At 41.7% G+C, this 22,776-nt stretch overlaps 3 protein-coding genes across 5 annotated transcripts; 2 read left to right on the top strand and 1 right to left on the bottom strand.

The window, feature by feature from the left end:
• The first annotated feature begins 481 nt into the window (after positions 1-481).
• On the top strand, positions 482-6,863 carry shmt1 (serine hydroxymethyltransferase 1 (soluble)). 3 transcript variants are annotated; one of them, XR_004609901.1, is made up of 13 exons: positions 482-667; positions 1,469-1,603; positions 1,723-1,868; positions 2,000-2,115; positions 2,269-2,429; positions 2,737-2,818; positions 2,935-3,147; positions 3,288-3,401; positions 3,515-3,637; positions 4,213-4,329; positions 4,485-4,595; positions 5,083-5,305; positions 6,566-6,863. XR_004609901.1 is itself a non-coding variant. In XM_034540246.1 (12 exons), the coding sequence occupies exons 2-12, from the start codon at positions 1,505-1,507 to the stop codon at positions 5,253-5,255; spliced, it is 1,455 nt and encodes a 484-aa protein (XP_034396137.1). In that variant the 5' UTR covers positions 483-667; positions 1,469-1,504; the 3' UTR covers positions 5,256-6,446. The 3 variants fall into 3 exon arrangements, 1 of the variants encoding a protein (XP_034396137.1); XR_004609902.1 differs by lacking the exon at positions 6,566-6,863 and adding an exon at positions 6,057-6,446; XM_034540246.1 differs by lacking the exon at positions 6,566-6,863 and having other exon boundaries at positions 483-667; positions 5,083-6,446.
• An 853-nt stretch (positions 6,864-7,716) lies between these two features.
• On the top strand, positions 7,717-11,768 carry cpsf4 (cleavage and polyadenylation specific factor 4). Its single transcript, XM_034539856.1, has 8 exons — positions 7,717-8,154; positions 8,355-8,405; positions 9,221-9,373; positions 9,521-9,616; positions 9,768-9,861; positions 10,063-10,135; positions 10,256-10,417; positions 11,022-11,768. The coding sequence occupies exons 1-8, from the start codon at positions 8,052-8,054 to the stop codon at positions 11,088-11,090; spliced, it is 801 nt and encodes a 266-aa protein (XP_034395747.1). The 5' UTR covers positions 7,717-8,051; the 3' UTR covers positions 11,091-11,768.
• An 85-nt stretch (positions 11,769-11,853) lies between these two features.
• atp5mf (ATP synthase membrane subunit f) lies at positions 11,854-13,369 on the bottom strand. Its single transcript, XM_034539857.1, has 4 exons — positions 13,293-13,369; positions 12,581-12,688; positions 12,119-12,235; positions 11,854-11,980 (listed from the first exon to the last, which is right to left on the bottom strand). Exons 1-4 carry the CDS (start codon positions 13,366-13,368, stop codon positions 11,952-11,954), a joined length of 330 nt encoding a protein of 109 aa, XP_034395748.1. The 5' UTR covers position 13,369; the 3' UTR covers positions 11,854-11,951.
• Positions 13,370-22,776: the final 9,407 nt, after the last annotated feature.

Genomic DNA, 22,776 nt, shown 5'->3' on the forward strand with positions numbered 1-22,776 from the left:
TGTGTGTGTGTGTGTGTGTGTGTGTGTGTGTGTGTGTGTGTGTCACACTCCCTATCCAACAGGATTCAAAATTAATACAAGCTCATTTTCACGCTATTTGGTTTTTCCCTAAAGTTCACGCATACTACATCTAAAGGATCTAAATTTGGAAATGTGCAATATGTATCACATCAGCTTTGCTGTGAAAGACAATAATTCAGGTGAGTTTGACAATAATAAAGAATAAAACAAATGACAAAAATAAATAAATATATATATATATTATTTCACATACAAACATTAAACCTCAAAAGATTATTATCACTTATAATATTTATATGTATATCTTTCAAAGATTTCAAAGAAAGAGGCATGCACACATTGGATGCAATGCATAGTGTCCGCGAATCCTGCTCTTTTTTAATCAAGAGCCTGCTTTTTATTTGGCTAATAATCATGATTCATACCGGTGTTCTGACGCATCGTAATCTGTGGCCCGATCAGAGCGGAGGGTGGCGGTAATGCGCCTCATATGCTGAATAATATCTAAAAGAACAAGAACAGATGAGCGGATTGGTGGAAAGTTTGGCGGACTTTATCCTCGCGGAGACAAGTTGTTGCGTCCGGTCTCGAGAGCACAGACGGTCCAGTGTCGCACGTGACCGCGGAGAGAGCCTCCACTCCACTGGTGAGCGAACGTCACTGTCGGCTAAACGGAGTCGTTTGTGTTATTCATGTTAATTATGCATTCCACGAAGAACCGCCTTTAGCATTTTAAATGTCCGGCCGGGCCCCGTTTCAACGGCTCGTTTGGTCGGCGCAGCGCCACCGAGTCAGCGGCTGGCCAGCTAACCCGAACCCTGTCTAAAGGCCAACTGTTTGCTTGTATATTTATAATTATTATCTTATTTTGTATTAACGCTGGAGAACCTTTCCTCATCGCTGCTCAGCTTCTGGGAAGGTTGATCAGATAATAAAGTGAACGAGAGTCATGAGTGACCTGCAGTGATATAACACACACACACACACACACACACACACACACACATATATATATATATATATATATATATATATATATATATATATATATATATATATCTCCCACAGACCCATGAGTGACCTGCAGTGATTTGTAGACCGCCAGCATCAGATAACAGTTGGCCCCTGAGAGCGCAGCTGTAAACGCTCACAGAGGTTGTGTTGTCTTGAGTTAAGTAATAACTTGTTATGGAAGCTTCTGCAGTTGATTTGCTTATCGATCTGTGTCATGGTTCAAAGATTAACCTGCTGCCTCTGTCCTGCTCTGTCTGAGGCTCGGGGCAGTTATAATGAATGTGTGTGTCGGCTGTTTACTCTTTCATAAGACATCAACCGTATTTTATTCATCTTTTCAATACAACTTTTTTTTTTGTCTCACTTGAACATCGTTTCATCTCTTTTCTGACTCATAGCTGGTCTCTAAACAAAGAACTATCTTCCTCTTTAGATATCCACTTTGTGTGACCAGAGAAACGGAGAAACCATGTCTTTAACAAATAGGCACAATGTCGCCCTGAGCAAAGAAATGTGGGATTCGCACAACAAGATGCTGCTGGAGCCGCTCTCCATCGGCGACTCTGAGGTTCGTGTTCGGTGTATTCTGACAATAGTGATGATTCAGTTGGATCAAGTTACAGGACAGTCTGGTGATCCTTCGCATTGTTATTGTCCCCTGAGCGGTACAATATGTGTGTTTTTTAGGTGTTCTCCATCATAAAAAAAGAGAAGCACAGGCAGACGTACGGTCTGGAGCTGATAGCGTCAGAAAACTTTGCAAGCAGAGCTGTGCTAGAGGCGCTGGGTTCCTGCATGAACAACAAATACTCTGAGGGGTATCCTGGTCAGAGGTAACTGAATCCAGTTATCTATGAATCCCTAATCTTTGATTACGTCCTGGAAGTGGTGCATTCTGCTTTCTCCTCCCAATTTAACAGTGGATAAGTATTGCAGTAACAATCCGTGTGATCCATGCCTTCAGGTACTACGGTGGTACGGAGCATGTGGATGAGCTGGAGAGGCTCTGTCAGAAGAGGGCACTAGAGACCTATGGTCTGGACTCAGAGAAATGGGCCGTCAACGTGCAGCCATACTCAGGTATTAAATAGTGATTCAACGTAAGAAGCTCTCTTTAATATTCGATGTAGAGCCTGATCAATATGAAAAGTATTTATACCTTTAAACTTCTCCCCCCCACTCTCGTACTTTCTTTTTTCATTTGTTGAGCTTCTGTTTGTGCTTCCCTGTCAGGTTCACCTGCTAACTTTGCCGTCTACACGGCCGTCGTAGAGCCACATGGCAGGATCATGGGGCTGGACCTTCCTGACGGAGGTCACCTGACACACGGCTTCATGACAGAGAAGAAGAAAATCTCCGCCACGTCCATCTTCTTTGAGTCCATGCCGTATAAGGTAGAAAAACATCATGTAGTACTCGACACACACCCAGCCATAGTGGGATGAATGAGAACTGAGGCACAATGCTCTTATTGTGGAGGAAGTAATAATGGCATAGATTGAAAATATGTCCAGTTAAAACATTACTGATTATTGATCATTGTGTGCTTCAAAGCACATTGTTTAAAAACTAAATAGAGAAAATGTATGATTTAAAAGTGGCCAAAATCTGAAACCTAAAAAGTACAGGCCTTTTTAAAAAATATTTATGTTCGGTTTATCAGATGTTTTGTTGTCTTTAATGAGACATGGTCTGTTTTAGGTGAATCCAGAAACTGGCTACATTGAGTATGACAGACTGCAAGAAAACGCCCGGCTGTTCCACCCCAGACTCATCATTGCAGGTACTTCTGCTGTTAGTCTTACTTTCACACACTAAAGGAAATGAATGAAATGAGGAGTGTATTCTTAAAATCCCTGAAAAACATCACATTCACCTCTACATCTCTTTCTTCGCCAGGTACGAGCTGCTATTCCCGCAACCTTGACTACGGCCGCCTGAAGCAGATCGCTGATGAGAATGGTGCATACTTGATGGGGGACATGGCTCACATCAGCGGATTGGTGGCTGCTGGAGTGGTGCCCTCACCCTTTGAGTACTGTGACATTGTAACCACGACAACACACAAGACGCTGCGTGGCTGCCGCGCTGGACTCATCTTCTGCAGGAAAGGTAGAAAAGGATTACGACGCTTCTGCCAAAACAAACCACTTGTCTTTTTAGATTTTTCTCTATGTTTATGTACTTTCTTTTTTTCTTTAGAGTCTAGCTTTTCATTTTTCTTCCCTCCGCTTTCTATTTCCCACCTCCAGGCGTGCGGAGGGTCGATGCCAAGGGGAAGGAGACTCTATACAACTTGGAGGCCTTGATCAATCAGGCTGTGTTTCCAGGGCTGCAGGGAGGACCACACAACCACGCTATTGCAGGTTCACCTCATCATCTTTTTCCCTTTTGATGTTTCTCCTCTTCAGTCTCCTCTCGACTGTCATTCAATCATTTCAGCATCCGGCTCATTTTGGGTCATGTTTTTCCCTGGCAGGTGTTGCTGTAGCTCTCAAGCAAGCCATGACGTCAGAGTTCAAGGCCTACCAGATGCAGGTCCTTGCTAACTGCAAATCTCTGTCCAACGCGCTCATCGACCGCGGCTACAAGATTGTCACTGGTAAGTGCCACAGAGCACAATTGGAGTTGAAACATATCTACAGTATCAGAGGAAAAAAAGCTTTTATTCCCCTTTCATTTAAAGGAGATATATATTATGCTAATTTTCAGGTTTATACTTGTATTTTGTGTTTCTTCTAGAACATGTTTACATGGATTAATGTTGAACACTTGAATCTTTAAAACCCTCTTTTTTAGCGCCTGTCTCTTAAAGCCCTCGGATGCATTTGAAGTTTCTCAAGCGGTCTTCAAGGACCGACTGATTGTGTTCGCACTGATAATCCCCCCATCTTTTCTTTTTTTCATAATTACAAGATCATGCTCTTAGATTGTTTTTCTTCTAATTACAAGATGCTAATGTGAAAATATAATTAGTGCCGTACACTTCTTCACATTAACTTGAACATTCATATATCCCTGTTGATTCTTTTTTCATGTAGTTTCATTTGATATGATGATGACCTACCATACTTAATGTCTCTGTTTTATTTTACTGGTCTATGAAAAGGGCGCTGTAACTGATTTTTTTATAGCAGTTGATAACTTCATAGTTAATCTTCTTCTCTTCCTGTGTAGGCGGCTCTGACAACCATCTGATCTTGCTTGACCTTCGCAGCAAAGGGACCGATGGAGGACGAGCGGAGAAGGTTTTGGAAGCCTGTGCCATTGCTTGTAATAAGAACACCTGTCCAGGTATTGTGTGTGTGTATTTTTGAACTCATAATTATACATGCAGCTTTTGGTTGGCCCTCGTGTGAGTGTACTCTTGAAGAAAAAAAGTCCTGCCTTTGTTTCTGTAAATGTCGCTTTATTTACGTTAATGTTTCCGCATACATGTGCTTTCATAGGGGATAAGAGTGCTCTGCGCCCCAGCGGTCTGAGGTTTGGCTCTCCAGCTCTGACCTCCAGAGGCATGATTGAGGACGATTTCAAGAAGGTGGCCGAGTTCATTCACAGAGGTAATCTTTTAATTGCCCAATATTTATAAAAGAATACATTTAAAAAAGCTTAAATTGCCGTGATCAGAGATTGTGTAGGTGGTCCTCTCTCTCTCTCTCTCTCTCTCTCTTTTACCTCTGCCTCTTTCCTTCTTTCCCGTAAAACTGTTAAAGTCAGATCTGGATAGCTTAAAAAGCTTTTTAACTATCCAATCGTAAAATGGCAAATTTCAAAGTTATTTGTTAACATAAAAACAAAAAGGGAGAAGTCAAGTAAAACTTGATTTTAAAAGAGAAATCGGTTCACCAAGACATTTTGGCAGCGCTTTGTTCTCACGTGAAACATTGAAGAGATGTGAATTTGTTTTCCGGTTCAGCGCTCCGATTAGCTCCTTCTCTGTAGCTCATTCAACTGAGGCTGATGTAGAACTATCCACTAAAAAAAACGGGATTTCCCATGAATGAAATTCCAATCTGAAAGCCCTCGCCGCTCTCCTTTCTCCTGCAGGTATTGAGCTGACCTTGGAGGTGCAGGGAAGCCTGGATCCCAAGGCCACTCTGAAGGAGTTTGTTCAGGCGCTCGCCAAGGGAGAGAAGTTCCAGCAGCAGGTGTCAGAAATCCGGGCCGAGGTCGATGCTTTCGCCGGCCAGTTCCCCATGCCGGGCCTACCTGAGCTGTAGAGGGCTGGACTGATGATGATTAGAAAAAAACATAATGCCAAATTTTGCTGGTGTGTTCATTTTTCTGTATATTTGTTTTGATTGTTAATCCGTCACCGCTCAAATCAAGATACTCCCTCATTACTTCACTGCAGTTCGGTTTTAGCTTGGAACCGATTTTTCTTAATAGAAAGATAGATTGGCAGACTGTATTGTTCTCAAATTATCCAGTGCTCGTTTTTAGTTCTCCACTGTTGCTTTGGCCTCCAAATGTTATGATCACATTCAAGCTTTAATCTCAAAACTAATTTATTGTATAAAATGTACAATTCCAAAGTTTTTTTCCATTGAACTGCAGATTGAAGCACAACACATGGAAATTTCTTTCACACATGAGTCTTATACTGTATGTATACAATACAATACAATTTGAAACATAAAAAAACAATTGTTGCATTTAATTAAAGGATCCATAATAAATGAAACGACAGATATTATGTATTGTCTTTAGATTGAACTGAAAACTGGTGCAGAATAATGCACTAACTGTACAAAGCTTGTACTTTGAGCTAAATGTTAACATCGGCTCACAATGACGGCGCTTTGCTTCTGTCACTCCGCTGCCTCCACCAGTAGCTAGTACTGCTACCTACAGCCACTGCGGTGTCCTGCCCCATCCTCCAGCAATATTTTCTCTCAGCCGCTGTGAGATTTAAACTCTGCCTCCACCTACAGCCTCTGCCAGCAATTTACATTGGCCGCCTACATCGGCAGATTCTGGCAGACAGCTGCAGCTTGAACCTCACCTACCGTCTCTTCCAGCAACCTGCAGCTGCCGCCTACATCTGCAGATTCTGGCAGACAGCTGCAGTTCGAACCTCCACCAACAGCCTCCTCCAGTAATCTACAACCATTTCCAACGACCTACGCCGACAGATTCTGCAAGACAGTTTTCCCCCTGAGCCTCCACCTACATCTTAATCCAGCAAGCTCCACCTGCAAACAGCTGTCCCGTTACACTCCTTCTTTTACAGACAGCTGCAGCTCGACATCTCAGCCTCTTCCAGCGACCTGCACCTCGGCCTCCAACAGCAGGGGCCAGAGATGGACTTGTATATATGACCTGACAGACCTGTCAGATGACATGCAAAAACATTAGCAGTGTAACAATAGCATTACTGGGATCATAAATTAAAGCTGCCGTTATGTTTACATTATGTGTATACAATCTCTTTCTTCTCACAGGTATTTCCATGCGTTGACTGACTGTGATGATGAACTTCATCGACCAGAAATGTTTTAATACAAACATTCTTTGTGGTTTTGTCAAGACTCTGCTGGACTTCACAGGCTGTGTACCAGAGATGCTTATTCCTCCTCTACATCCTGCACATTCACCATCAACTCCTGCTGCTCTCCCAAACCCCCAGTCTCAGTTCCACCACACCAGTTTTACCCAACCAGATTAATGGAAGTTGCAAGGATGCAAAGAAGCTCCAACTGAGACCTTAGAGCCTTACATTTCTGACCATGCCTCCTAAAAGATGTGCAGTTAGCTTGCTATATTACTGTGTACGTAAAAGCCTTTGAACTGTTGCTCAGTAAAGTCCCTCATTCTCTACAGTCATTGGTTCAGTCATTTGATACACAATTTTTTTAAATAAAAAAAAGATACATTAATATTTGAGAATGACTATGTCTATTTAATCCAAATAACTGGAATACCTCATATTATTTGGTGAAATTAATAATATCAGCAGGGCCGCTATATGAAATGTTTTCCTCTGCAAAGTTGCAGCATTAATGGTGCAGAAGGGTTCTTCTGGATCTGCTAAAAACTACATTTTGTTCTCTTCTGAAGTTAATGTATCATGACAAAACCACCTGTTATTTGCCATATCTCATAAATCCTAGAGATGAGTGGATCAAATAAATAATGTATTATTGCAACCACAATATAAACTAATAATAATGATTGGTAAGTATTATTGGTTAATTTGTGAATGTAACTTTATTCTAATTTTACAATACAACACAAACAAAAATCTCATCCCAATGTCAAAATAAAACTGTATTAAATCCAAGCATATAGCAGATATATAGAGTGTACATATACAACATTTGTTCCTCTCCCTGTCACCTTATAACCATGTCACCATACATTTCTTTCATCAGCGTGCAAAAGGTTTACAGTTAACAGTTAATTAAGTATTGGACTTTCAAATATAACAAAATACATATTTAAGGAACATGAAACAATTAATCTAAATAATTAATAACGAATGTAGATTTATTTTGGTTTTAGTCCATTTGCTCTGAGAGGAATCACGTTAAAGGGTGTAAATGTAACCTATTTATTATTTTTTAAACTTATTATCTTTTTTTCAATGTTCATTTCTCCCTTAAGTATTATTGATAATAAAGACCACCACAGTGTGCTGTGAGTTTACCAAAGCACTCGGTGATCGTTTAGTCTGGCCTTAATCCATTAGGTCAGAGGTCAGTCTGCGCGCTTTCCATCCATCCACCGTTGAGAACGAAGAGCAGTTTTGGACGAATACAAAGTCAGAGACCGACTAACGTTAATGTTAGAGTGTTTCCCATTAAAAACAGCCATACGACGCGACGAAGAGCAGCAGCTTTTTGCGGTTTCTCACGAGGAAGCTCACCGCTTGTTGTTCTCTTATTGGTTAGCCGAGCTAGCCACTTTAGCTGGCTGTGGAAGAAAGTACTAGCTAGCTACCGAGCTAGCTCAGACTCAAGCTAGCTAGATCTAGCTAGATCTCTTCGACCGGAGCGCGACCGACTAACGCAGACATGCAGGACATGCTGGCGAACGTGGATCACCTCAAGTTTGACTTGGAGCTGGCGATGCAGCAGCAGCTCGGGGCGCAGCCGCTGCCCTTCCCCGGCATGGACAGTAAGTGCTCGGATGCTAGCTGGTACTTAGCCGCAGTGGGTAAACTTTCCGAGTTAACGTTACAACGGAGAGGAGCTAACGGCGGGTGACCGCTGACACCTGGCCGGTGGTGACCGCTGACACCTGGCCGGCGGTGGACACTCGTGTCAGCGTTGTGTCCCCTCAATGTGTTAATGTCGTAATGCTGTGTGTCCCTGCAGAGTCCGGGTCTGCTGTGTGCGAGTTCTTCATGAGAGCAGCATGTCAAAAAGGTGAGTTAAAAGCACACGTTAGTATTTCAATTCAATAACGAGATGCATTATAAACATAGTGCTCCAGACAGCGGACAGCGGAGTTATGCTGACTTTTTTAGTATTTTAGTATTTTAGTACCGGTTAAGTTTCAAAAACACCGGATCCTACATTTCCCTTAATGCAGTTAGACAATTTTAGATAACTAGAAGTACTGCTGGTGTTCACATTTTAAGATGACATCCACCGTTCGCAAATATTAACGGCTAATTTATTATCATTTACGAAATGCATGACGAACAACAAAACAAAAACATTAGTAAATTCCTTTTCCTTTTTTAAAATTTACATCAGGAGGAGTGCAAACTGATGCAAAACAATTTTCTGGGCAATATGGCTGACATTTTGACATTAATAATTCAACATCAGGGAAACATTGTCCATCAATGTAGGGTTGAGTAGTGATTTGACTTTCAGTGGAATCACATTGTGGTATATGATCATATTGTTTTGTTTATAAAGAAAATATGCTGATGATGATAGCAATAGAGCCCAGAGTAGTGAAAATAAGATACAAATGTAAGATGGCACGGTTGGATTACTGTAGTAGACATTAAATACTTGCTGCTCTAAGATCCATGGAGAGGGTGTATTCTAATGCACAATCTTTTGGAACAAAATTTTGCTCAAATTGTCCCCGCTCAGTAAATTATGGGTGATGGGTATTTGGCATTCTTAAGAGCCTGTTGGTAGACTGACATTACAGGTTTGAGTGTTGTGAATTAGGAAAGTTGTACCACCGTTTGTGTTGTATCTTTATTTGTTTCTGCTTCCAGGTGGGATGTGTCCGTTCCGTCACATCAGTGGAGAGAAGACAGTGGTGTGTAAGCACTGGCTCAGAGGTCTGTGTAAGAAGGGAGACCAGTGCGAGTTCCTCCATGAATACGACATGACCAAGATGCCTGAATGCTACTTCTACTCCAAGTTTGGTTGGTGGACTCAATGTTTCATAAAATCACACAAGATGAGCCCAGTGACTGTTTGCATTGTGACTGTTTGCATTGTGATTGTTGAGCACCCCGGTTGTTGCCTAGAGTGGCTTTGGCCCTGTTTTTATTTGTGTTAAAATCCTGCAGGTGAGTGCAGCAACAAGGAATGTCCGTTCCTGCACATTGATCCAGAGTCCAAGATTAAAGACTGTCCCTGGTATGACCGAGGCTTCTGCAAACACGGTACGTCCTGCTCACATAAACATTCCAGCAGTATTGATATTAAAGCACTGTTTATACACATAGTTTTCCGACGCAGGTTTGAATTTATTAATCGGCAGCAAAACAGCCTCTTTAATTTCTGCTGGGATTTGTATCCATCTTCCTTTCACAGGTCCTGACTGCAGACACAGACACACAAGAAGGGTGATCTGTATGAATTACCTGGTGGGCTTCTGTCCAGAAGGAAAATCCTGTAAATTTATGCAGTACGTTTTCCTTTTTTATTTGATTCCTACATAATAGAAATGTGTTTTGATTTGCAGGTACAATAAAATGCACCACTTGTGACTTGCTTTAACATTTGCTTATTTTTTTGGATGAATTATGCTAAGTGAGCAATACAATTTAAATTATTGGAGACCTCCCCTGACAGTTATGTAGATTAACAGTGAGATGTTCCTCCACAGCCCTCGTTTTGAATTGCCCATGGGAGCTTCTGAACAGCCTCCTCTACAACAGCAAATCCAGAACCAGACAAAGGTGAGAGGAAACGTACACAACCACCGAAATACACACACCGGCTGAAGCCTCTGACTCGGTGCTCTGCTCCATGTTATTTACCTGCTAATTTGAAAATATTTCTCATTTTTCCTGATGCAGCCTGTTCCGATGATCGGTCGCTCGTCGCTCTCTCTTATCCAGCTGACCAACTCCAGTCCAGGCATGCGGCCGCAGAACCACATGCCGATGGCTCCTCCTCAGCAGAATAACATGCCTGGCAACAGAGGGCCTCGGCCACTGGACCAGGTCACATGCTACAAGGTGAGTCTTATGAACATTTGTGTTTAATATCACCACAAGGCACCCGTCTATCACTAGTCGTAATGCCTTTTTTAAAGCAAGTTTGACATTCGGGTCGTATGTTCTTCGCTTTTTTGCCGAGAGTTTGATTAGAGGATCAATACCACGACTGGGTCGTCTCAGTAAATATGAAGCTACGACCAGCGGCCGTTTTTAATACTTTACTCTTACAAATATATTTTCACACATGGAGCGTTACGGTTTCCAACTTCGATAGTCAGAGCAAAAAGAAAATTAAATAAAAAAGATCATAATACTTTAAGCCAAAGAAAAAGTAGAGACCCTAACCCGATGTAAAAAGCAAATTAGGTTATTTTTCACAAAATTTGATAATGCTGATTGTGATCTTGAGAGGTTCTTGTTACCTTTGCACCGTTTCTAGCCTTTGTGCTAAGCGGCTGCAGCTAAATATTCACTGTGCATGCACCTTCTCATTTCTGAAAACAAAGCAAATAGTATTTCCTCTTCCCCATCATCAGGAAAAAAGAATCTGTTGCGACTGCCAGGATTTTTCTGCTTTTATTAAGGAACCATCATTATCGTTTTGTCTTCCCTGTGTCTGTAGTGTGGTGAGAAGGGCCACTATGCCAACAAATGCACTAAAGGCCATCTTGCCTTCCTGAGTGGACAATAACCTTCAGCCTTGAGGTCCCACAATGCTGAGTCCCCCTGATGTGAGATGAGGAGCCACTTTGCTCCACAGGTTGAACTGAAAGACGTTGACTGCCACGTGTGAGTTTATACAGACACAGGCAGAAGGAAAAACAAACATAGCTACTTCTATTTTTTGTGGATACGGGAAAGAACAAAAAAGGTCACAATCGTCTGGCTGTGGTCGAATGACTTGTGCGTAAGTCTTCGTAGTTTTCTACATTTGTACTGTAAAGCACACTGAATATTTAAATGGACATCACACCCAGAGTCCAGCATGGGTGTAGTGCTGTAACATGTTGCAACGTCTTTACAGGATATACGTGTTTCCTTGGGTCATGTGACTGCATCAGTGACACCAGACCGGACTTTATATTCTGCTACTTTTAGTTAATCTGTGTAAATGAAATAAAGAAAAAAAAAAAAAAAATGGATGTGAAGTGCCAGTGGGAATGTAAATTCATGCCGTTTCTACTCAAACTACTGCAATTAATCAGACCCCAAATCCTCAATGCAGAGGTTTTACATTTTAAATCCTAGGATATTTTTTTTAACCAGGGGCCCTTCGCTAAGTATCTCAAAACGAATTGCAAAGTTGTATTGGAAGTCTGAACATAGTTCCATAATCTGTACAGTGTTTCAAATAAATGTCTTTGTTACAGATCTGTTATATTTATGTTCACCTAACAGTGAGTTAACTCCACTCCTGATAGCTGACATTAACAAACTCACACCCAAACATGATATCCATCAATAAATCTTATTGTTTATTGGCCACAACAATCACATTCAACAGAGCTGAGAGTAGAAAGAACAAAGGTTAAAGCTCTGCTGCTGAAGGATCTTAGTGGTACTTCCTCCAGCGATCATGTTCTAGAAAAGATGAGGGGGAAAAGGACATTAAATCAAATGCAAGTTTAGTGTGAAGTGAAAAGAAATCTAAATATAGGACAAGTGACATTTACTCAGAAAAACAACTAATGTAAAAAAGGTAGCGTGAGCATTTCTTACTGATGTGGTCGTATTCCCACATGTAGCTCATGGCCACGTAGCCAACCAGCAACATAGCGACACCGCCAATGCCTCCCTTCTTCACATTAATGTACTTGTTGTAATATCTGTCGTGGCCTGGAAGAGAAAAACAAACTCAAACCACAGCTGAAGACATCTCGATTTGTAAGTCCTTTGTCTAGAAACCCTCAAATGTTACTACAAATACAATTTTAACGGTTTTCTCTCAAAAGCCTTTTACTGAGGGAACTTGACCCCAGTGAAGAAATCATGTTTTGCAAATAAAATACTGATTTCAGTCAATATCTTTTAGACCGTGATAGTTACTTTAATACTGGCTTCCTCCTGCTGCTTTTCTTTTATGCATTTCACAAGTCAACTATATTGATTGCCGCACCACTTTTTTTCAGATAGTTCCTCCCTTGATAAAATGCTTCAGGGTCAACAGAGTTTTAGTCTCACCCCTGCGGACGGCTGAGATGAGACCGTTGGGAGTGAAGTCTCGACCTCCAAGCCAGGACCCCAGCTCACCCAGCTTCACGTCCATCAGCCGCTTCTCAATCACGGGAACTGGTCACAGGAGGAGACAGTTTGATCACACGATGAACAAAACATGCTGCGGCTCTGCTGTTGTAACACCAACTTTTGACACTTCATGTTGAGCTATATCGTTTAGTTTGAACCCAGCGTTCAAAACTCCAATGTAAATCAAAGCACTGCCTTTAGTGTTTCATTTATTAACTTGTTTTAGGGATTTTAGGACATTATCAGAGATTGGGGTAAACTTAACGTGCAGCGGTTTGCAGGCTACCGTACAAGCTAGCCAACGGAGACTGACAACTTAAAACAGGCAAAGACAACGTAATCATGACGGATCCGGACGAACTGAAAGTTACATCTAAAAGCTTTCGATCAACAGGCACGACGTTTAAATGTCCAAAAGCGACTGACAGCTTCAATCTAACGGCAAAAACCCGCAATGACACGCAAAGTCCTTGAAGGGACTTAAAGGATTCAGTGCGGCCTTCAGTCAGACGAAAGCCGTAAAGACGATTAGTCAACGGTCCGTCGGTCGACTCAACACACAGCGTCTGGGAAACGTACAATATACCAACAACAAAACACACAAGACAGACAAATTGTGTGTTTTTTGGCAGAGGACACGCTATGTTACCTGGTCTGTCCGCCATCTTGACTGGTGCGAAGAGCTGGCCGCCAGGAATGATGGGTATACAATGAGCGAAGTGCATTATGGGAGATTATCTAGTTTTTACTTTTATCCACTAGAGGGCAGCAGAACAAACATAAGCAGAAGTCTCAAACTGAAACAATGCATTCAGGAACAAAAGGCACAATCACAAATTACAACAAACTACCGGTAAGTGTGTTTAAAGATCCATTCAGACATGTTGCAAGACATTTATTTAAAGAAGTTAAAGGGGAGTTATTCAGGTGCACCTGCTTAAAGGCAGAGAAGGGGGAACCAGCTGCTACAAGGTTGTGGCGCCCAGGAGCCTGATGGTGTTCCTGTGGGTGCTGTGACCCTATGAGGCCGACAGAGGAAGAAGGCTGTAAAGAGATCAAGCGACAGGTACGGTAAGGATTTAGTGAATCCAGGTTTGAAAATACTGGAGTTACCCTTAAAATCAAAGTAAGTTTTGCATTTAGACATTAAAATATGTTCAAAGTAACAATATCAAGAATACTTTGACCCAGCTACCTATAGGTATCTCTATTCTCAGTTTTCTGTACAACCCCATGTTAAACCTCTCTCTCCTTTAAAAAAGTATGTTAGATCGAAATAGTGACCTGAAGGGTTTACATTCGTCTCTTGACAATCTATCAAGGGAATTTGTTTTTTCAAGAGAGAGGAATCAATGAGCAGCACAACAGCCAGTAGCACTGATGCACACAATGTACCTGAAGATATAGTGAACATCTTATTGAGGCTAGTGTTTGTGTGTGTCAGAGATGGTGATGTGGTAGTTCAGGTCCCTTCTCAACACGCCCACCGATCAATACAGCCCTCTTTACACTCCTCTAATCTCTCTCTCTTTCCTGTGGTTTTGGCCTTCATCCAAGACTGACTCATATCGATGTCCAACCTCCACTGTGTTTTTGTGCTAATATAAAAGTATTAGTGCAGTTATTCTCTCCACTAATTTGAATGTAGCTAATGAAAACTAAAAAAATGGCCCTGTAAAAGCTGTGCGTTACTATTCATCAGAGGCCCGATCAAATTAAAAGGTGCCCAGTTGGGCAAAAAACATCCCAGTCGGCTCTTCTCGTCATGAAGGACACACTCAGTCTTGTTTTAACCAACAGCTTCTGTCTATATTACACACAGAACCTCTAATCCAAACTTAGGAAGCCAGCACTCGCCCCCAGAGGTGGCAGATTCCCAAATGCATTCAATATACACATACACACACACACAGTCCAGAGATAGACACAAGCACACACATTTTCATTTGGACTGTAAAGGTTACTACAACACTGTAACATAAACTCATTTAGAGTCCAGAAATGACCCTGCTGGTCCAGGCTCACCTGCATGTTCATTGGTTTAGTTTGTTTGTTATAGCACTGCCTAGGGCATCACTGCACTTCAGAGGAGTGTGTACGAGCTACACACACACACACACGCACACACACACACACACACACACACACACACACACACACACACACACACACACACACACAAAGCACTAGGGAACGGATGATTTTATTCCACCTCAAGGGGCAGGTGCCCTCGAGGTCTGCCACAGAGACAGCTCTTTGAAGCTGATGGAGAGAGATAGAGGGAGATATAATAAGAGATAGAGGGAGGGAGGGTGAAGAATAGACAGACCGAGAGAGAGAGAGAGAGAGAGAGAGAGAGAGAGGATACGGGGATGAAAGAGGATGAGGTCAGAAAAAAAGATGAAGACTGTAAGTACAAAAAGGCTGAACTGGCAGCAGGAAAGGAATGATGGAGGGGATGAAGGAAAGAAGAGAGGAGGGGACTGAGTCCATGTCTCTCTCTCTCTGCACACGGCTCTCTAAAACACATGACCTTTAAACAGCCATTCTCCCAGTCACTCCTTGTTCATGCATCCTTCATGCTCCACATCCTCTTTCATTCCATTTCAGACTTCCCATTGTGTTTTCTCTCAAATCGACTCTTCTCTGCTGTCTCCAGGCGATTTCGCTTCTCCCCATCTGTAACATGTCTCACCCCCTCCTGCCTCCCCTCGTCTCTCTCCATCACATCGATTTCTCTCCTCTTCCTGCTCTTTCGCCCTTCGGTGTCTCTCTTCTTTTTCTCTTCACCCGCTCCTTGTCATGGATGCCATCTCTTCCTCCTCTCACTGAACTGTGTGTTTCTTTTCTCCTCCCTCTCTCCCGGTTGAGAGCTCACAGGTGGAAAGACAGGCAAAAATGAGAGAAACTGATAGACAGGCAGGAGGAGTGGGTTGTGGGAAATAGATTCATCAGCCCTCCGATTACAATAATCTCATTAGAGATATGGAGATCACCGGGGGAGCTGCTAAAAGGAGCTTGCTAGCCTGATGAGGGTCCCAGAGGAACCTATGTGTGTTTGAGAGAGCGAGAGAGACATAGATGAATAAAGAGAGAGGGAAAGAGGATACTACATGTGTAGAAAGACTCCACAGGGGCCGTTTCATTCAGACACTAAATCAAACTTTCCCATCCACATTCACTCACACACTTAAATGTAATGGCCGCTAATGTCCCGCTGACTAATCAGAGCTGCACTTCTGCTGAATACGAAACAGACCGGCAGACAGTACACTTTAAAGTTTGCCTAAATCTGGTAGTGCATGAAGTGGCAAAGTTATTTGTCAAGCATTTGTAGAAAGATAAAGGTGGTACTTATTGTCACTTCACCTTGACAAATTGTGAATCTTGAGTGTTCATAAACCTTCCCACCGCTTGCTGAGAATGAGCTATGACTCTCGACGTTGACCTTCTCTCTACTTTTAAAGAAATACTTTGACGTGTATTTCTTATTTACTTTCTTTCCGAGACTGCGATGAGTGGACTGCTATGTCATGAGCCAGGAGGTGCTTAGCTTATCTTAGCTTAGCATACAGAGTGGAAGAAGGAGGAAACAGCTAGCATAGCTCTGTCCAATAAGCTGTGAGTGCAACGCTAACATATCATAACCTGTTTTAGGTTGCTATGATGAATTTGTTAGCCAACAGTTGCCTATTTACATTTGCTTTTGGTTTCCACCACCTCCTGGGGGAATTATCTGTCTGTTTATCAGCTAAATGCTGCACTATGTTCACCAGCGTGTTGCTAATGTTTGTGTAACGAACAGACTTCATCGCTGTCGGACATACAGCTACTGTACAAATACTCTGCCTTGCTCAAGGGCATCTCAGTGGAGCTGGCGCTTCTGTCACTGCAGACTGCATTTGTTGAACATTGGAGGAAATATCAAGATTCACAATTTAACCAAGCCCAAAAGTGGCTAATAGAGCCATATTAATATCTATCAATTATTATTTTTATTATTATTATTTTCTATTCCATTAATTAGCCAATTTTTCGTCTTGTTTTAAACATGTGCATAAATAAACCTGTTATCACAGTATAGTGTCCTTTTCTCTTGGGGTTGAAGAGAAAAACAGATATCCACTATTCTAACTCTCCTCAAATGCATTGATGACAGCAGCTCCACAACGCTTCATATTCTCTTCCATGGTGAAAGCCCTCAGTCGATCTGACCCTCTTAGCCTCCTAATTATCAATGTAACATTCAATTCAATTTCAATTCAGTTTATTTTGTATAGCCCAATATCACAAATTACAAATTTGCCTCAGAGGGCTTTACAATCTGTACACATACGACATCCCTGTCCCAGGACCTCACATCGAATCAAACATGAATTTTCGTTGTTATTGCACTGAGAGTTATACGTCTCCATAACATAGAATTGTAGATAAAGAGCGGGACGGAGGAGGTTTTTATATAAAGCCAGGAGCAGCAAGCTTTTGTATGAATCTTTTTTCTTTCAAATGCAAAATATTTCCAAGATGTCATTTCCTAATCTTAACAAAGCTTGCAACTCCTTGATTGCATTATAATTCTACCTTCAGTTGTAGTTGACTTTGCTAATTAACTCTCCTCTAGCGCCATCATACGGTCAACATTAAAATTTGACCTGCAAAACTAATCACTCCCTAATAATTCCCATCAGCCTCCTCTGCACTTTGTGATTACTGCTCATTAGCACCAAGATATTGAACATTAGCACCAAGACATTGTTAATATTACACTGTCTAAACATCAGCACGTTAACATGTTGTCAAACCAGCTTTTAGCTCAAAGCACCGTTGTGCTTATTAAGTACAGCCTCACAGAGCAGTAAACTCTTCTGGTTTAATTTCAATTCCTATAAAACTCTGTATTGTTTTCTGTTGTCAAGCAGTGTTTCTGATTCCACTGCACGACCGAATGAACTGGTGACAGTGTTGTCTGCGTGGCAGTGGAAGGTGAAAGACTCTGCAGCAGATTAGACAGATTGGTCCGATTGCTTTACTGGGAAAATACTACCGCTGAGGACAGAGAAAAATACAATTACAGCACACACACAAACACACACACGCACACACACCCACACTAAAACATACACACACACTAAAACACACACACAAACACACACACGGAGAATACAAATATGCACAGCTGGTTGTTACATAGCAACCTTTAATAAACAACTGGTGTAAGATGGAGACGATGAGAGAGAGAGAGAGAGAGAGAGAGAGAGAGAGAGAGAGCATAGGGACGTGAGTGTGAGAGTGCTCAGCATGTTTAACAGAGCTCTAAAAGCTTAAACCGACTGAGAGAGAAAACACACACATGCAGACAAAAGCACACACAGAGACACAATAGGTTATATATTGATACCAACATCATAATTGTATGGTACAAATCCTAATTATGCTAAGCTAAGGTAACCAGGTGCTGGCTGTAGCTTCACATTTAACATAGGTTAGAGTGATGTTAATCTATCTGAGTGCATTTTCCAAAATGTCAAGGTATTGCTTTAATAAATGTTTATGGTGAGGAATTGGGTTTAGAATTGGGTTTAGAGCTTGATGTGAAGAATAGATGAGTAATAAAGTACAGAATGATGATCAATAGATGGCCCCTAATAAGATACGGAGCTGTGTGTGTTGCCTGTATCTGTTTGTGTGTGCTGAGCCTGTGCCTTCATGTAATTCCAGCACAGAACAGATCACAGCCAAACATGACTGTAGTGAGGATTTACAGCAAGTGCTTTCCAAGCGCTCAAGGCGCTTTTCAGATTTCCTGGAAACTTAGAGTGTGTGTGTCCGTGTGTGTGTGTCTGTGCGTGTGTCTGTGCGTGCGTGCGTTCATGCGTGCAAGAGTGTGTGCGTCTACTCTGTTTGAGTGTGTTTGCATTTGTATGCCAGTCCTGCGAGAGAAAAAGATACAGAGATGCTTTGAGAGCAGTGAGAGATTATGTGCCTGTGTGAGTGTGTACATCTGTGCCGCCTGCAAAAAATAGCCAGAACACAACTGGGCATGTGTGTGTGTGTCTGAGCACATCTTTAAAGCTCACTAATTACTATGACATTATTCAAGATGTGCTGGCAAGGTGTATTGTGTGCCAAGCGAGCTGTGTCCCATTGTTATCAGTCTTCGTGCTAAGCTACAAGCTAACTGGCTTTAACTTCTTGTCTCACTCTCAGCTTTTACACAATTTATTTTTTTAATATTCCTTATATACTATAAGGGAATAATAAGGCCAAGTTCCTAATCAGGTCACATATTCTGACGGGTCACAGGATTTAGTGTAACACCGGCAAGCAGTGACTCAATTCTGAGCGCTCCCTCCAGCCTCCAGTGCTTCACTGCATGTCAAATGATTTATATCTATTTTTCTTTCCGCTCAGTTTCTCTTTGTCACATCTCAGTAGAGACTCAATAGTGTCGATAGACTCTCTCTTTTCCTTGGACGCTCTCTCCTTTCGGTGGACCTTGTTCCTGCCTCTCGGCTATCATTTCCCTCCAAATCAATCGCACACCGACCGAGTAGAAAACCCTGCAGTCTTCTCTGAACTCTCTTTTTCTTGTCCCTCCCCTGGCATCTCTTTCTCTCTCCCTCTCTCCCCTCGGTCTCCCCATCTCTAAGGAGCTAATTTCTCTCTGCTTCTCTTTCCTCAGACACTGCAGCTGTTCTTCTTTCTGTCTCTGTCTCCATCCATATTATCCCTGTATCTTCATCTCCCCTTCAGCCGTCTACATCCCTCAATCCCTCAATCCCTGTGCTTTGACACATGTCTCTTTCCTTTCATCCCTCTTCTTCTTCACCTTGCACATCATTCCCTCCTCCTCTTCTGCCTGTTTCCCTCTTGTCTTCCTCTCACCGTGAGATAGGATTAAGGCCCCATCTGTCTCTCTCTTTGATTTTAATTTTTTGGGGGTCTTTGCTCTCATTTTCTTGTCATCATTTCTCTAATTTGCCTACGTCCCCGCCTCTCTCCTCCTTTCTTCATCTCCTTCTCTAGAGGTGAGGGGAGGTGGCGGCAGGCGGTAGTACTATCAGTATGCAGAGTCATGGCGCTGTGGTTCTGCCGTCATTGATTGAACCGGCAGCTAAATTTAGACACTGGAGGCTCAGCATCTTTACCAGGCTGGATGGAGGGATGGATGAGCAGATGGAGGGATGCGCGCACACACACACACACACACACACACACACACACACACACACACACACACACACACACAGAGACAACTGTGAGATAGCGTTAGAGAGTGAATAGTGGACATGATGTATAAATCAGTATAAAAATAATGCATACACACACACGAAGTCCAACACACACACACATGTGGACATTTACATTGATAACATAGTTGAAACACGCACGCAGATTTATAGATCGACACACAAACACAAAAAAAGTTGAGTAACTGAGTAACTTCTTTCTGTACAGATTGCTGTGGGCTAAAACAACACAACAAACAATCATCATTAGCATAATTCCAGAGCTGCAAGAGAGAGAGAGACAGAGAGAGAGAGAGAGAGAGAGGCAGGCAGGCAGCCAAATGGAGAGCTAGACAGGCAGGACAGACAGACAGACAGACTTTGGCAACCCAATTATAACACAGACAGAGAGATAAACAGGCAGACAACCAGAAAACAACACCCTCTTGATCCAGAGGATTTTTTACGCAGATTAAATTCTGTGGTTTCTGGACCAGCGTCAAAACGCCCGCCGTGCCACACGATATGTTTGCGTGTCTCATAAAGGACAGTTTGCCTGATAAAACACAGATTAGTATTGTTTCATTGTCAGGACTGAGCGGTTTCAAATGGAGTCAGCATTTCTAAGTGTTTCTTTGGCCTTCATTGCAGCAGTTTTGTATCTTTTTTGTCACTGTAACTGTAAATTGTGATTGTATTTCCTTGGATAGCAATGTGGAACTGAAATGAACTGAGAAGTAAAGTGTAATGTATGTGTTAATTTTTAATTAGGCCTTATTTTGGCCCAATGAATGAGTATTGCTATTTTAATTCCAATTCCAGTTTTTCAAATCGTTTACACAGTTCGCACAGCAGCACTTTATTTAAAGGTTCCTTGTGGAGTTTTCACCTTTCGCCGGTGATACAACAATATGCTTAATAAGAAGACGACCGCGAGATTAAACAATAAAATGGAAACAATAATTTAAAAGCAGGCTTTGCAAATGTTTTCGAAGAAGGAAATGCATTCGACCCATTTGTTAAGAGCTCAAAGATACATTAAATGTAAACGTTCTTCATGGCAGATTTAAATCATACATTTTATTTATTAATTCTTTTACAGAAAACACAGTCGGTGAGTTAACATTCAAATATGATTTAATTAATTTCTCTCTCTAATTCAACCAGCACAACTTGCAAAACTACGCATTGAAATAAAAAAGTTAACTATTGCAAAACCCCTAAAATAAACAACATTATAAACAAAATCTACTGCCATGCAAACATAGTGACTCGTTGAGTTAAATTATAATGTCGTCATGCCAACATGCTCACAGTGACAATCTGGCAGGTTACCTGATGGATGACGAGTCAGGGGATCACCAAAGTTCATTCATTCTGAGGGGGACATAGATCAATCCAATAGTTTCACATCTAACAACAGGCAGAGAGCACAGGTCACATATGTATGGCTTCTACAGTAAAGCATACGTTTATGACGTAAACCTCCCAAAGTATAGCAGCTGTAATTATTTTGGTTCTAAATCTGCTGTGATGGCTTTAAAAAAAAGAAGGGTATACTTGTTAGGAATACAACTTTGTCTTTTGCTTCACTGTATTATACTTTTGTATTCTTATAATTTGTGTGTGCAGCATGTGTTTTGGGCCAATGCAGTTTATATTAACTCTGTGGGTCTTCTCCCATCGGGACAGATATCACTGATGTAATTTAGCCTTGTGCAATATAGTGCCAGCAGTGTGCAGGATTCTGATGAAATCAGAAATAGAAACCCGAGGATATTAAAGTGAATGCTTTTTGTACATAATCTCCTGAAGATCAGCAAATGCTATAATTCACCATAAAATATTTGGTTTGGGATGAACCTTTTACATGAAGCGCTGCATCCGTTGAGCAGTTGATCTTCGATGCACTCTGATGTTGATCCAAAAGTTAGTTGTATAATGAATTTTGGCATTAGCAGAGTCAAAACATCAAACTGTGTCTTGACTCTAAGAACGGTATTCAAAACCACAAGCAACAGATCCTGGGTCTGTTGTACTGCACACCTAAAAAGACAAAGATATCATTTAGCTAATTCCCATCTGGCTCTGTTCCTCCAGTGTGGGCATATAATATTAGCATATTGAACTGAACGGATAAAACTGTCAATCACACAGAGGCTCCAGTGCCAGAATTGTGTGTGTGTGTGTGAGAGAGTGTGTGTGTGGGTGTGTGTACGTGAATGTGAATATGACTTCACTCTTTTCTTTAATATTCACAGTTTTTCTTATGTGCTTTGGCAACACACGTAAATTCCGTCCCAATAAAGCCAAATAAAAATGAATAAAAGACAAAAAACAGACAAAGACAAAAATCTTCATATTGTTCCTGAAGGATCTCTTGGGATTTACTGTATTCGCTCACTGGAAAATGCAGTGTATTTAAAGCGATCTTATCATATTTCTTTGTTGTATTTTCATTGTTCTTTGTCATATATTATTCACACTTGACTTATGCCCTTAGATATTGTGAAGAGAGGATTTATGTTAGGTAAATTATACTGTAGCTTCTGAAGTTGTAATAGCCTGTATTATAATTAAAAAAAGTCAATGCGTTTGGTAAATTTCCTCCATGGAAATGTATTCTTTAATCCCAGTTCTACTTTATGGAAACACTCTTGGTGCCTAAAACGGCATTCAAAGGTTAATAAACATGCTTTTCGATGGTTTCATCTTTTACTCTTAACAGATCGTTTGAAGAGACTTATTGCAAAAGATGAACAACCAGAGGCAACATCCCCCTCCTCCTCCTTCCTCCCTGCCTGCCTCCCTCCTTGCCTCCCTGCCTCCCTCGCCCCCTCCCCTCTCGCCCCCTCCTCCTCCTCCCTCCCTGCCTCCCTCCCTCCCTCCCTCGCCCCCTCCCCT

Source organism: Cyclopterus lumpus, chromosome 8 (assembly GCF_009769545.1).
Source record: "Cyclopterus lumpus isolate fCycLum1 chromosome 8, fCycLum1.pri, whole genome shotgun sequence".
Lineage (NCBI taxonomy): Eukaryota > Metazoa > Chordata > Actinopteri > Perciformes > Cyclopteridae > Cyclopterus > Cyclopterus lumpus.